General features: G+C 41.0%; 1 protein-coding gene across 1 annotated transcript in view; it reads right to left on the reverse strand.

Moving 5' to 3' along the window:
• The window catches only part of sdk1a (sidekick cell adhesion molecule 1a), a 954785-nt gene that overhangs the window by 150891 nt on the left and 790159 nt on the right, over positions 1–13735 (reverse strand). The window contains exons 26-27 of the mRNA XM_041207300.1: positions 6096–6211; positions 2187–2376 (exon numbers count right to left, since the gene is read on the reverse strand). Coding sequence (XP_041063234.1) covers positions 2187–2376; positions 6096–6211 — 306 coding nt within the window. The remainder of the gene's footprint in view (positions 1–2186; positions 2377–6095; positions 6212–13735) is intronic.

A 13735-nucleotide genomic window follows, 5' to 3' on the forward strand; every position in this document is an offset into this window, starting at 1 on the left:
ATATGATCTGGGGGGTACTGGAGTGTGCTCCCTGAGTGGTCCAGGCATTGGAAGCGCATCTTGAGAAGACCGATGGCTCTCTCCACCACAGCCCTTGTGGAGGCGTGGCTCCTATTGTACCGCTGCTCAGCTTCTGTTCTTGGATGGCGGAGAGGCATCATGAGCCACCTTCTGAGGGGATAGCCTTTGTCACCTAGCAGCCATCCATCAAGCCGAGCTGGAGCACTGAAGAGCCCCAACACCTGGGAGTGTCTGAGGATGTTGGCGTCGTGGGAGCTGCCTGGATAACTTGCACAGACTTGTAGAATCAGCATCCTGTGGTCACACACTATCTGCACGTTCATGGAGTGGAAGCCCTACCTGTTGACGAAGGCACTAGCTCACCTGCTGGTGCCTTGGTGGCCACATGTGTGCAGTCTATTGCACCCTGGACACGGGGGAAGACAGCAATGGCCGTGAAGCCTCTGGCTCGCTGTGTCTGGCTTGCCTGGTCCCAGCGGAAATGGGTGAAGGTCAATGCATGTCTGAACAGAGTGTCTGTAACCTGCTTGACACAAGTGTGCACAGCTGTTTGGGAGATACCGCAAAGATCACCCACCAAGCCCTGGAAGGAGCCAGAGGCATAGAAGTTGAGGGCAAATGTGACCTTCAGAGCCGCTGGCATGGGGTGTCCGCCCACGCAGTTAGGAGAGATCTCAGGGCCAATCATCAGACACATATAGTTTATTGATTCCCTTGACAGTCGGGACCTCCTTCGGCACTGCACCTCAGTCGTACTGAGGTAGCTGCTTCGCCGCCTGTGTACCCTGGCAGCAGGGTAGTGGCGTCTTCTGCGGCCCCTTCCACCTTGGACTACCTCTTGGCCTTGCGCCCCTTGTGCCTGCACCTGTACTCCCCTTGAAGGCTGATTGTGCACTCCTGGCCTCCTCCTTATTCTAGCCCTCCCTTCCTCCTCAGAGGCGGTGCCTCCAGTGGACATGTCAGAATCCATGCCCAGGCTAAAGGGAGGCCTCTGGAAAGCTGCAGGCCCGATAAAGATTACTGACTGCAGAGTGCTGGCTGAAAATTCAAAGTACACAGAAAGCTGCTGGAATTCGTTCTGAACTGCTATAGATCGATCACACAGGCAAGTTTAAAAAACTTTCTGCAATAAATACTCACAGACCAGATTGACAACCCCACTGAGCCCTCTTATCCCGCCCATGGCTGAGTCTGATTAAAAAGTCTCTTACCCGCCTGCCCGTTGCACCTGTGCACTGACCCGAAGACTGCGTAGGCGCCTGAAAATTGGCATCAATTGCCAATTTAAGGGCCTTAACTAGCCCATTAATTAGTGGTGGGCTCACGTCGAACTTCATTGCGCGCCTGTCCAGCGAAATATCGCGATGGCGCGCGGTGATGTCAGGACGCTCGGGTGTTCTGATTTCTCTTTAAACATTAATGGTCCCTAACAGAATCGTAACATTAGCAGGGGAGGTGATGACATGGTGGTAGTGTCACTGCACTAGTATTCCAGGGATCCAGGGTAATGCTCTGCGGACCCTGGTTCGAGTCCTACCACAGCTGATGATTACAATAAAAATCTGGCATTTAAAAGTCTGATAACGACCACAAAACCATTGCTGACTGTCGTAAAAAGCCATCTGGAACTACGGGAAGGAAATCTTACCTGGTCTGACTCCAGACCCACAGTCTTAATAATGACCAGTTACAAGTAGTCATTTTTAAAGTGGGAACATTCATAGCAAGTGCTGGCAAACTATTCATTCATAGGAACATTATAACCAAGCTCAATTCTGGCCTCACCCAACATTCATCTGTGTGTATTTCCAGTAATGATGCTTTGTAATGAAGTGTAATCAAAAGCAAAAAACTTGGCTAATTTTCTCTTTCAAACCCAAAGGCACTGAGCCTGGGTGTAGCATTCTAACCAACAATTTGGGATGTTCTTGGTCTGTGCGGATCAGTACTCGTGGAATAAAGCACCTGAGCCGCCTAGGGAGCCTTAAATAATAATTTTCAAATAGTGAGATTACTTACCACACTAGCAACAAGCCACTGAACACAGTTGGCTGGTCAAGATGATTAAGATCATCAACAGAGGGACTTCTGTTTCTATCTCATCTAACCAAGGCAGTTATAATAAAAGGCACTGGGTTAACTAAATACGTTATCACAGAACTTACCATCATCTTTTGTCCTCTCTATTAGAACTGGTGAACTTGGAACTCCATCCCCAATCCTGGTAAATGCCAAAACTTGAATCTCGTATTGACTGTACTTCCTCAGACCATTCAGGACAACAGATTGTGTAAAGTTTCCTTTCACTAGATGATTGTGAGTACCTGATTCAGAATCTCTCTCTCGGTACAGGATCTAGGACAGTACATATATATATATTAATATACAGGAATGAAACTATATTTTTATTACTCCAAGCATCTTTAACTTTGAGTGAAAGATATTCAGCTCACAGATATGTAAAACGTTTCCAAAATAAAACAGAAAAAATAAAGTTTCTAACATTAAACAATATTAAGGTTAAAAGAAGAGAAATTTGCAAAACCAAACATCATCTCTTCAATCATAAGATTCTTGAAATAAAACATAATTCTTTTCTGGAGTCTATGTTTTAATCCTGCTCAAATTTTCGAGATGAAAAACTTTTTTTATATGTGCTCTGCATGAAATTAATTTTTACCTAGTTGCACAAAAATTGATGAACCAAGCAAATCTAAAGTTATGGCTAAGCAGCCAAGATCTTATCAAGACAGCTTGATAGGGTTTACACCTGGGCTGATCAGTGGCAAATGAAGTTCTACAGAGGCAACTGAATAGTACTGGGTACTAGAAATAAAAATAGGAGGGTGAGATAGAACTTGCTAATTCAAAATTAAAATCTGTGTTTCTTCTGTCTTGGAGCAAAAAACTCTCAGCTAGAGGATCATGGGTACTTAATAAGATAATAAGATAGTGAAAAAGACCCAAACAAAATCTCAGAAGGCCAGGATAAGAGGTTGCTAGGTAGAGGTGTAAAAAACTTCAGTAGGGTTGAACTCAGCTATATGTTGTAATGTTCCAGCTTGGCTCAGTGGTAGAACTCTTGCCTCCAAGTCAAAAGGTTGTAGTTTCACGTTCCATTCTAAGAATTTAAGAAAATAATGTAGGCTGATAGCTGCGTGCAATACTAAGAAGTGCAGATTGTCAGAGGTACCTTCTTTCAAATGAGATATTAAAGTCTAATCTATCAGCTCAGCTGAGTGTAAAAGATCTCACAGCTCTATTTAAAGAAGAGTAGGTGAATCCTCCAGGTATCTGACGTAACATAAATCATTCCACCAATTTCAAAAAAATAGCTGAACTGATCATCAACTCATTTCCATTTGTCAGATCTTGTTATGCTGCTGCATTTACCTATGGAACAAGAGTGACTAGATATCAATACTAATTCACTGATAATCCATTTTGGGATGTCTGGAAATGTGGGAAGCGCTACATAAGTATGTTATTTTGTTCATTATAGGATTGGTATTTTGGAACAGTGTGGTCAACTGGGCTAAAGAGCTTTCTTTATCCAAGCTTAACTTGCAATGACCTCTTCCTGTTTTTAAAAATTCTTATATTCTTATGAAGGCTAGTATGGAAAATGCTTATAATTATATTGGGGCTGCTCTTTTGAGATTGACATTAAAGCATATTAAAGGTGCTTTTCCTTTTTTAACAAAAGTATGAGAGAAGGCCTGTTTTTATCTGTATGAACCCATTAAAGAATTCACAGATATTGCACATTTCAAAGCCATCTCAGTCTTCAGAATCAGTTAGTAGACTCCCTTTCATTAAGAAAGGTCTTTTACTGATCGTGTAAATGGTGAAAACTTTACCCTGCAGTTACCAAAATCCCCAAGTTCACAAACCACTGAACTGTAATCACAGACCAAAGGTTTACTAACTCTGTATTGGCACTGTGACTACATGAGCAGGGCAGCAACTGGGAATTCTGTTGAGTGGCTCACTTTGTGACTCCTCAAGGCCTCTACATTGTTTTACAAGGCTCAAGTCAGGAGTCTGATGAAACAATCATCACTTGTCTGGACAGATGCAGCCACAGAAACATTCAAGAGACATGACAACATCCAAAAGAGAAATCACTTGATCACACTCCTGCCACTGGACTCAATATCCACCCCTTTTTTTTATCAGCACACTGTGGCTGCAATATGTACAAACTATAGGTTGCAATGTAGAAACTCACCATTGTTACTTCAACAGTACATGCCCCCTAGGACTCCTACCATCATGAAAGACAGTGGGAAGCAACGATATACCAACACCCCCAATTTCCTTTCCAAGTCACACATTATCTTGGACATATGTTGCCATTCTTCCAACAGGGGTAGGACAACTATCAGCACCTTCTCAGGTTCACTTAAGAGCGAGCAATAAATGCTGTCTTGGCAGCATCATTCACAACCCGGGAACAAATAAAAATACATAAATTAAATTAAACACCTACCAAAATGATTTGTTTATAAAACACACGACTATTATAAATAGAATAGGCTATGAAAGGCAATGAAAGATGATTTTAATTTCCACTCATGAGACAGCCCATAACTCAGGTATGGAAATAAATAATTTGATTACCCTCTGCAGCATATCCTTTATTTTTAACCCTTTGAGTTATGTGTAATAAAGATTCTTTTCATTTCTCAAGCAGTATGTTGTTGCCTCCAGAGAAAAAATTAGCTGGGTTACTAATCCACATTTTAATTCTCTTCAGAGCACAAGATTAGGAAGAGGTTAAAAAATTACGGTTCAAGCCCTTTTGTAGTCGAAGTCTTGAAACAGGTACACTGTACAAATTTGCCTAGAGTTCTTTATTGCCTCAACCTCCAACAGAATGCATAATTTATTATTCATTTAAATTTATTAATTAGTAATTCAAACCCTTTTGAAGTGTATCTGTTAGCAAAGTGATAGAGGGGCAGTGTTGATCATGATTGCACCAGGCTGGTGCTGCAACCTCCTAAAGATTAATGGCAAGGAGGTAACTTGAAGGACAGGGTTAAGAAAATAGTGAAGGTTACTTAAAAAAAAAGTCAATAGTACAAATATCTCATCTAAAGCTAGCCTGACTAGCTTGTAAACTGATAAGCATTTAGCGAGCAGACCAATACTGTTACTGGATTCAATCAGTCCAGCTGCATTACATAGCCACACGGTAAAGTATGTTGCATTTATTTATCAATCAGATGATTTTACCTGGTTAATTTACATAACAGATATTTCACAAGCCAATGGATAAGAATCACTCATCTAATGGCACACAGACAGTGAACAAGGTAACCAGAGTTCAGCAATGGAGCATATAGCTGCTTATATGTAAAGCTGAGCTGAAACTTAGATTGAGAGCTGAGGAAGATTTAACGCAAAAGCATGTTGGATTCATCATAACTAACTATGACTCTATGTTACTCTGGGTGGGCTGCTTTTCATTTACACAGCAGCAAAGTTAAAATCCGATGGGCGGAATTTTATTGGTATGTAGTATGGAGGGCAACATAACAACAATGCATTAACTCACTGTCAATCCACAATCTGCCCACTGCTGAATTTTAGGGACATAGGAACAGGCATTCAGCTGTCCAGCCATTCTATTTGATCCTGTCTGATTTGTACCTGAATCCCATTTACCTGCCCTTGATCCATATCCCTTTACCCTTACCTAAAAAAATCTATTGAATTTAGAATTAATATTTTTGACTCAACATCCACATTTTGTAAAATGTTGAGTTATGTTTTCTCTCTGCCCATATTTAATTGTGTTTGCATAACAATGCTGGGAGGGTACTCTGAAGTAGAAAATTGTAATTTAAGCTTCCTGGTTTTTCTTCATCAGGATATTGGACAACAGGATGTTGCCATCTAAGTTTTCTTTGTGCCTTTCCTGGCAGATTACATGGCTGCTATTGGCAGAGGAACATTAGCAACCATGTTTCCTAGTTGTAACATAGATGAATGGGACACTTGATGAACCAGCTGGTCAGTCTTTTTTGTTATTCATATCTTTAAGATAATGGTACACAGTATAATACCTTGTATCCCAATATTAGTCCATTTTGATCAGATTCCGGGACTGGTCCCCACATGACCAGAATCTGTGTGGAACTCACAGCCTCTGCTGTAACGTTTCCTGGAGCAGCTGATGGAACTGTAAGTAAGAGCAAGGGAAGAAATGTCATTGCAACAGTTAAAATCATAGAAACTATTTTGGCTTCCATGTTCATTAAACGTTGAGGCAGAGGATGATTTATCCCTCAACCAATATCAGTAAAAGAGCTATTGTGGTCATTTACCTTATTGATGCACATGGTCTTACTATGTAAAAACTGTTTGCTGCATTTCACCACATTGCAACAGTCACTCCATTTCAAAAGTATTTCATTGGTTATGAAGAGCTTCGGGATATATACATGTCATGAAAGGCACTAAATAAATGGAATTTCTTTATTAAATACAATAGTTGCCTACTTCGATCAGTTGTGACTCCAACTGCCAGTTTCTGGGCATGCTCCCTAATTTGGTGAAGCTTTCACATAAGCCTCATGAAGTGGTTTCGTCTGTAATAAAGTTTGTGGGGAAAAAATGCTGCCATGATTAAGAATATAAAAAAACAATCAGGATGGAAAAGGAGGAGCAACTTATTTCCTTTTATACTTGGATATCTTGTTTTTTTTTTCTTGTACAAGTCAATAAGACAAATAGAAAAGTTGTTTATACAGTACAGTATTTACATTACATTTTAATTGATGTCGTTTCATAATTTTATAGTACTTGTGTGTGTCACTATCAAATTTAAAACATATTAAAATGGAAGTAGTTTAAAATTAGCTTTGCTGAGATGGCTTTTGTCAAAGGTATCAGCTTTGGTGTCGCTTCTTATTAGTACATCTTCAATAGTACCATTTTTTTCTCTCACACTCAATTTGTCTGTGAGGCAGTTTAGACACTGACAATATAATGTACAACTTAGAGTTTACTCAGATTATTAGCTAAGCTGTGGCAATACTATTTCATGATTGTGCTACAATTAATTCAGGATATCCTAAGCTTATTTCAGATTAACAAGACAGCGTAGAATCACACTAATTCCCCACATGAAGCATTACTGAACTCTTCTGAGCTATCTAGGAGAGATGCATAATTGCCTTGAGGAGATAAAGCACTGCATTATTGTACATCTCTTAGAGATCAGGTAAAAAAGCATTATTAAACACAAGACAACTGACCACTATCTCAATTAAGTAATAGTACCTTCATGATAACTCATAGCTAAGTTAACTATCTTAGTTGAGCACTACAAATGCTCTGGTATAGGAGAAAATCAACCAGAACTCCCAACCTCTGCAAAACAAACAGCTAATCCTAGTGGTGCTAACATGGTATTTTGATTCTTCAACTGACCTCCAGCTATGACACATTTTATGTTTTATATCTAGTAACTAGACAGCAAAGTTACTAGTGCAGGCACAACACTTTTTTGAAAAGCATCAAGATAAGGTAACAGTCATTCTGTTTCAGCGAAACTTAATCTACATTGTTTTCTTAATTCTTCCTCCTTTTGCTCCTCCTTTCCAATTCTAATTCTTTTTTAGATTCTTAATCATGGTGGAACTTTTTCCCCACAAATTTTACTACAGGTGAAACCACTGCATGAGGTTTATGTGAAAGCTTCACCAAATTAAAGAGCATGCCCAAAAACTGGCAATTGGAGTCACAAACGATCGATGTAGGCAACTATTGTATTTATTAAAGAAATTCCATTTATATAATGCCTTTCATGACATGTATATGTCCCGAAGCTCTTCATAACCAATGAAATATTTTTGATTTGGAGTCACTTTTCCAGTGTAGGGAAATGCAGCAAACAGTTTTCACATAGTAAGACCACATACATCAATAAGATAAATGGCCAGATAGCAGTTTTAGTGATATTGGTTGAGGGATAAATGTTGGCCAGCAAACCTCTGCCTTTCTTCAAATAGTGCTGTGAGATCTTTTCTGTTCATCGGAGAGGTCAGACAGGGTCTCAGTTTAACATCTCATTCAAAAGAATGCACTTTTGACAATGTAGTACTTCCTCAGTGTCAGCGTGAAGTATCAGTCTAGATTATGTGCTCATTATAATGAGGCATGAACCCATAATCATTTGATACAGAGGCAAAGTTCTACCAACTGAGCCAGAACTGATGCCTATTACATGAACATACATATGTGAGCATATGAAATAGGAGCAGAAGTAGGCCAATTGGCCCCTCAAGCCTGCTCCGCCATTTAATAAGACAATGGCTGATCTGTTTGCGTTTTGCATTCTACATTCCATCTACCCTGATAACCTTTGATTCCATTGCCTAACAAGAATCTAGCTACCTCCGCCTTTAAAATATTTAATAACCCTGCTTCCACCGCCTTCTGAGGCAGATTTCCAAAGTCACACAACCCTCAGAGAAAACATCCCTGTCCCTAAAGGGCGGCTCCTAATTTTAAAACAGTGCCCCCTCAGTTCTGGACTCACCCAGAAGAGGAAACATCCTTTCCACATCCACTTTGTCAATACCATTCAGGATCTTATATGCTTCAATCAAGTCACCCCTCATTCTTCTAAACTCCAGTAGAAACAAACCCAGTCTGTCTAACCTTTCCTCATAGGACAACCCGCTCACTCCAGGTATCTCGTAAACCTCTTTGGAACTGCCTCCAACACGTTTACATCCTTTTTAAAATAAGGCACCAAAACTGCACACAATATTTGAGATGTGGTCTCACCAATGCCCTGTATAACTGAAGCATAACATCCTTACTTTTATGTTCAATTCTTCTCGTAATAAAGGATAGCATTCCATCAGCCTTCTTGATTACATGCTGTACATGCACACTAATTTTTTTGTGATTCATGCACTAGAACACCTAGATCTCTCTGCACCTCAGAATTCTGCAGCTGTTCTCCATTTAAATAAACTCTCCCTTCCACCTCTTGATTTACAGCCATTACTGGAATGTTTTTTTGTATCCTCTATAGTGAAGACAGAAGCAAAATATTTGTTCATTTCATCCGCCATTTCCTTATTAACTACTATTAACTCCCCACTGTCACTCTCTAGACGACCAACGCTCACTTTATTTACTCTTTTCCTTTTTAAATACCTGTAGATACTTCGCTATCCATTTTTACATTTCTAGCTAGCTTTCTCTTATACTCTAACTTTTTTCTCCTGATTAACCTTTTAGTCATTCTCTGCTGTTCTTTATATTCTGACCAATCATCTGACCTGCCATTCACCTTTGCACAGTTATATGCTTCTTCCTTAAGTTAGATGCTTTTCTTAGCTTCTTTAGTAACCACGGATGGTTATGAAAGTGAAAGCACTCTTGAATAGGAACCAGGTTTAGAGCAAGAAAAGGCGCATCAATCTCACTACATCCAGAGTTTATGTATGATTATTTTGTCAAGTATTTTATTCCCTCTCCTTACAATCATTATCAAAGTGCAAAGTAAAAGTGGCAACAGATATTTGAAACTGTGTATTCTATCAATATTTTACTATTAATTATAATTATTTTATATTCATAAGCAAGCAATAAGAACTATACAAATAAAATTCAGTTTCACGTTTCCTTCCTTAAGGTGCTAACTCTTGTTGATATATGGTTTCATAGGTGTTGGCAAACCTTCAGTACTTAGTATCCATTCTTCTTGTGTGAAGTTGGGTTGCGACTGTAAGTTGGCTGTTTGCTCATGCAAGACATTACCTCCAAGCCTGATCCTATCCTTTTTCAATATTTAACCCATGCACTAACAGGGGCCATGGATAGCGACCAGCATTGAGAACCATTTATTCCTGGACTCTGAGATCATTTTTAGTATCCTTTGGATCTCGCTCTGAGGAAATGGTAAGCATAAACCAAAGTTTGCTCACTCTAATTTGGTATTGACATTTCCAATATTACAGAATGTTTTACTTACTACAGTTTGTCCATTTAAATGTGTTTAAGCTGGACTTTAAACTCAAGTTTATTGTTTTATCCATGCTCAAGTCACACACTACTTAACACCACTAATTTTATTGGCAAACAGATGTTTAATTTATAGACTCATTGACATCTACAGCACAGTAGGACATTCAGCCCATTGTGTCCGTGCCGATCTGACTACACTAATCCCACTTTCCAGTGCTTGGCCCATTGCCTTGGAGGCTATGGCAACGCAAGTGAATATCTAAATACTTCTTAAATGTTACCAGAGTTTCTGACTCAAACACCCTTTCAGGCGGTGAGTTCCAGATTCCTGCCACCCTCTGGATGAAAAACTTTTTCCTCAGCTCCGCTCTTGGCCTTCTATGTCTTACCTTGAATCAATGCCCCCTGGTTATTGAACGCTCTACTAATGGAAAAAGTGCCTTCCTATCCACACTATCTATGCCCCTCAAAATCGTATACATCTCTATCAGATCCCCTCTCAAACTTCGTTGCTCCTAGGAAAACAACTCCAGCCTATCCAATCTTTCCTCATAGCTCAGACCCTCCAGCCCAGGCAGCATCCTGGTAAATCTCCTCTGCACACTCTCCAATGCAATCACATCCTTCCTATAATGTCTTGACCAGAACTCTGCATGCAGTTGTGGCCTAACCAATGTTTTATACCGTTCCAGCATAACTTCCCTGCTCTTGTATTCTATGCCTTGGCTAATAAAGGCAAATATCCCATATGCCTTCTTAATCTTCTTATATACCTGACCCGCTACCTTCAGGGATCTATGGATATGCACACCAAGGTCCCTCTGATCTTCAGTACTTTCCAGGGTCTTACCATTCATAGTGTAATCCCTTGCCTTGTTAGCCCTCCCCAAGTGCATTACCTCACACTTTTCTGGGTTGAATTCCATTTGCCACTGCTCTGCCCACCTGACCAGTCCATTGATATCCTCTTGCTGTTTACAGTTATCCTCCTCACTATTTACCACCCTAACAATTTTCGTGTCATCCGCGAACTTCTTGATCATACCCCCTATATTTAATTCCAAGTCATTTATTTACACCACAAACAGCAAGGGCCCCAGCACCAAGCCCTGTGGAACCCCACTGGAAACAGACTTCCAGTCACAGAAACATCCCTCCACCATCACCTTCTGCTTCCCGCCTCTCAGCCAACTTTGAATCCAACATGCTCCTTTGCCTTGGATCCCATGGGCTCTTACTTTCTTGACCACTCTGCCATGAGGGACCTAATCAAAAATCTTGCTAAAGTCCATGTAGACCACATCAAATGCACTACCCTCATCAACACTCCTGGTTACCTTCTCTTAACAAATCCATGCTGACTATCCCTGATTAATCTGTGTCTCTCCAAGTGCAGATATATTCTGTCCCTCAGAATTCTTTCTAGTAACTTCCCCACCACTGAGGTTAGACTGACTAGCCTGTAATTTCCTGATAGATCCCTTCCTCCCTTTTTTAATAATGAGACAACTTTAGCAGTCCTCCAGTACCTCATCTGCGGCCAAAGAAGATTTGAAAATTACTGCCAGGTCCCCTGATATCGCTTCGCTTGCCTCCTTCAACAGCCTAGGACACATCCCATCTGGGCCTGCGGATTTATCCACTTTTAAGGCCGCTAAACCCGCTCGTACCGCCTCTCTCTATGTTAATTTTCACTAATATTTCACAGTCCTCCACCCTGATGTCTATACCTGTGTTGCCCTTTTACATTGTGAAGGCCGATGCAAAGTATTAATTGAGAACTGTACCCACATCTTCCAGATCCATACACAGATTACCTCTATGGTCCCTAATTGGCCCTCCTCTTTCCCTAGTTATTCTCTTGCTCTTTATATATTTTTAAAAACTCATTGGGTTTTCTGTTATTCTACCCACCAATGCTTTTTCATGCACTCTCTTAGCTTTCCTAATTTTCTTTTTAAGTTCTCCCCTGCACTTTTATACTCCTCTAGGGACTCTGCTGTATTGAGGTCTTAGTATCTACCATAAGCTTCTCCTTTTTTCATAATCCAACATTTATGTCCCTTGACACCCAGGGTTCTCCAGACTTGGTCCTCTCTTTGTCTTTACGGGAATATATTTGCCTTACGCTCTCGCTATTTCCTTCTTGAATGCCTCCTACTGCTCTGACACAGTTTTATCTGCAAGTAGTTGCTCCCAGTTCACTTGGGCCAAATCGCATCTCATCTTAGTAAAATTTGTAACTATCCTTACATTATAAGGATTTTGCTGCCACACTTCAATTTTTAATCAGCACCGGCTGAGTTGGACACTCTGTAACTACATTAAGACTGGCTAATAGTAAGTCTGCCTCAGGGCTTGCACTGAAAGTTGTGATTCTCCCCTGAGATTTAGGATATTTTGCTATGCATTGCTCTGTCCAATTTTGAGCCAGATCAAGGTAAGCAGAACTCCCTCAAAAAAGAGGGCAGGCAAATTCAAATGTCAGACAAATGATTCAGATAGTCTCCTAGTGAAGTCCAGTGCTGCACAGCAACCCACAGGGCAGAATATTGCTGTCGGTGTGCAGGGGCAGGCCCGACACGCCGATGCACAAAATGACGCGAGATGACGTCGGGCATGCATCCCGATGTCATCGCGCGTCATTTTGATATTACGTTTGGTGGGTGTGTGCCGAAGAAAGCTGCGCACCCGCCAAACTGTCAATGGCCTATTAAGGCCGTTAAGAAAGCAATTTACTTTATTAACAACGCTGCCCATCCAAACTTAAGGTTGGTGGGAAAGGAAGAGCCCAAGCAACCTTCGCGTTTTCCAGGAAACCTCATCCACGGGCGAGATGAGGTTTCCTGAAGATTTTATAAAATTAATAAATAAATATGTCCCAGCTCATGTGACACTGTCACATGAGAGGACATGTTTAAATAATTTTTTACTTTATATTTTAAAAACTTTTATTATCTACTTAATCTCCCTGAGGCTGCTCTGTGCCTCAGGGAGATTGCTGCGCTCTTTCACACACATGGCTGTAAAGCGAAAGAGCGCAGGCCCCGACTCTCCCCCCTCCCCCTCCTCCGCCCACCCGCACAGGTAGCGCTGAGTGCTACCAGCTGCGTGTTACGCTGGGCAGGCCTTAATTGGTCCACCCGTGTAAAATGGTGGCGCACAGCCGATCACCGCCGCATCTGCCCGCGCCCACCATTGATAAGATTCTACCCATTGATTTGAATTTATTTTGTGTTATATTAATGTTAGCTGTGCCTCAGTTGGTAGCATGCTCAGCTCTGAATCACAAGGTTCTGGGTTCAAGTCCCGCTCCAGGGCTAGAACACCAAAATTAAGGCTGGCACTCCAATGGAGTACTGAGGGAGTACTGCACTGTTGGAGTTCCCATCTTTTGGATGAAACGTTAAACAGATGCCCCATCTGCTTGCTCAGTTGGATGTAAAAGATCTCATGGCACTATCTCAAAGAACAATAGGGGAGTTATTCCCGGCGGCCTGGCCAATATTTACCTGGTCATGATCACATTGCTGTTTGTGGAAGTTTGCTATGCGTTATTAATGTTGGAATCCTGTTACAATGAAGTGCATGCTGTTGTTTGCAAGTGAGAGCAGCTGTTACTAATTGGGAAAAGATTAGGGAATTATTCTTACGTATATAGAAACTGGTTTACACTGGTGTGGAAAAGGAAAAGGGGAGTCTTGCCTGTGCTCTGTGG

This window comes from Carcharodon carcharias, chromosome 15 (genome assembly GCF_017639515.1).
Source record: "Carcharodon carcharias isolate sCarCar2 chromosome 15, sCarCar2.pri, whole genome shotgun sequence".
In the NCBI taxonomy this organism is placed as follows: domain Eukaryota; kingdom Metazoa; phylum Chordata; class Chondrichthyes; order Lamniformes; family Lamnidae; genus Carcharodon; species Carcharodon carcharias.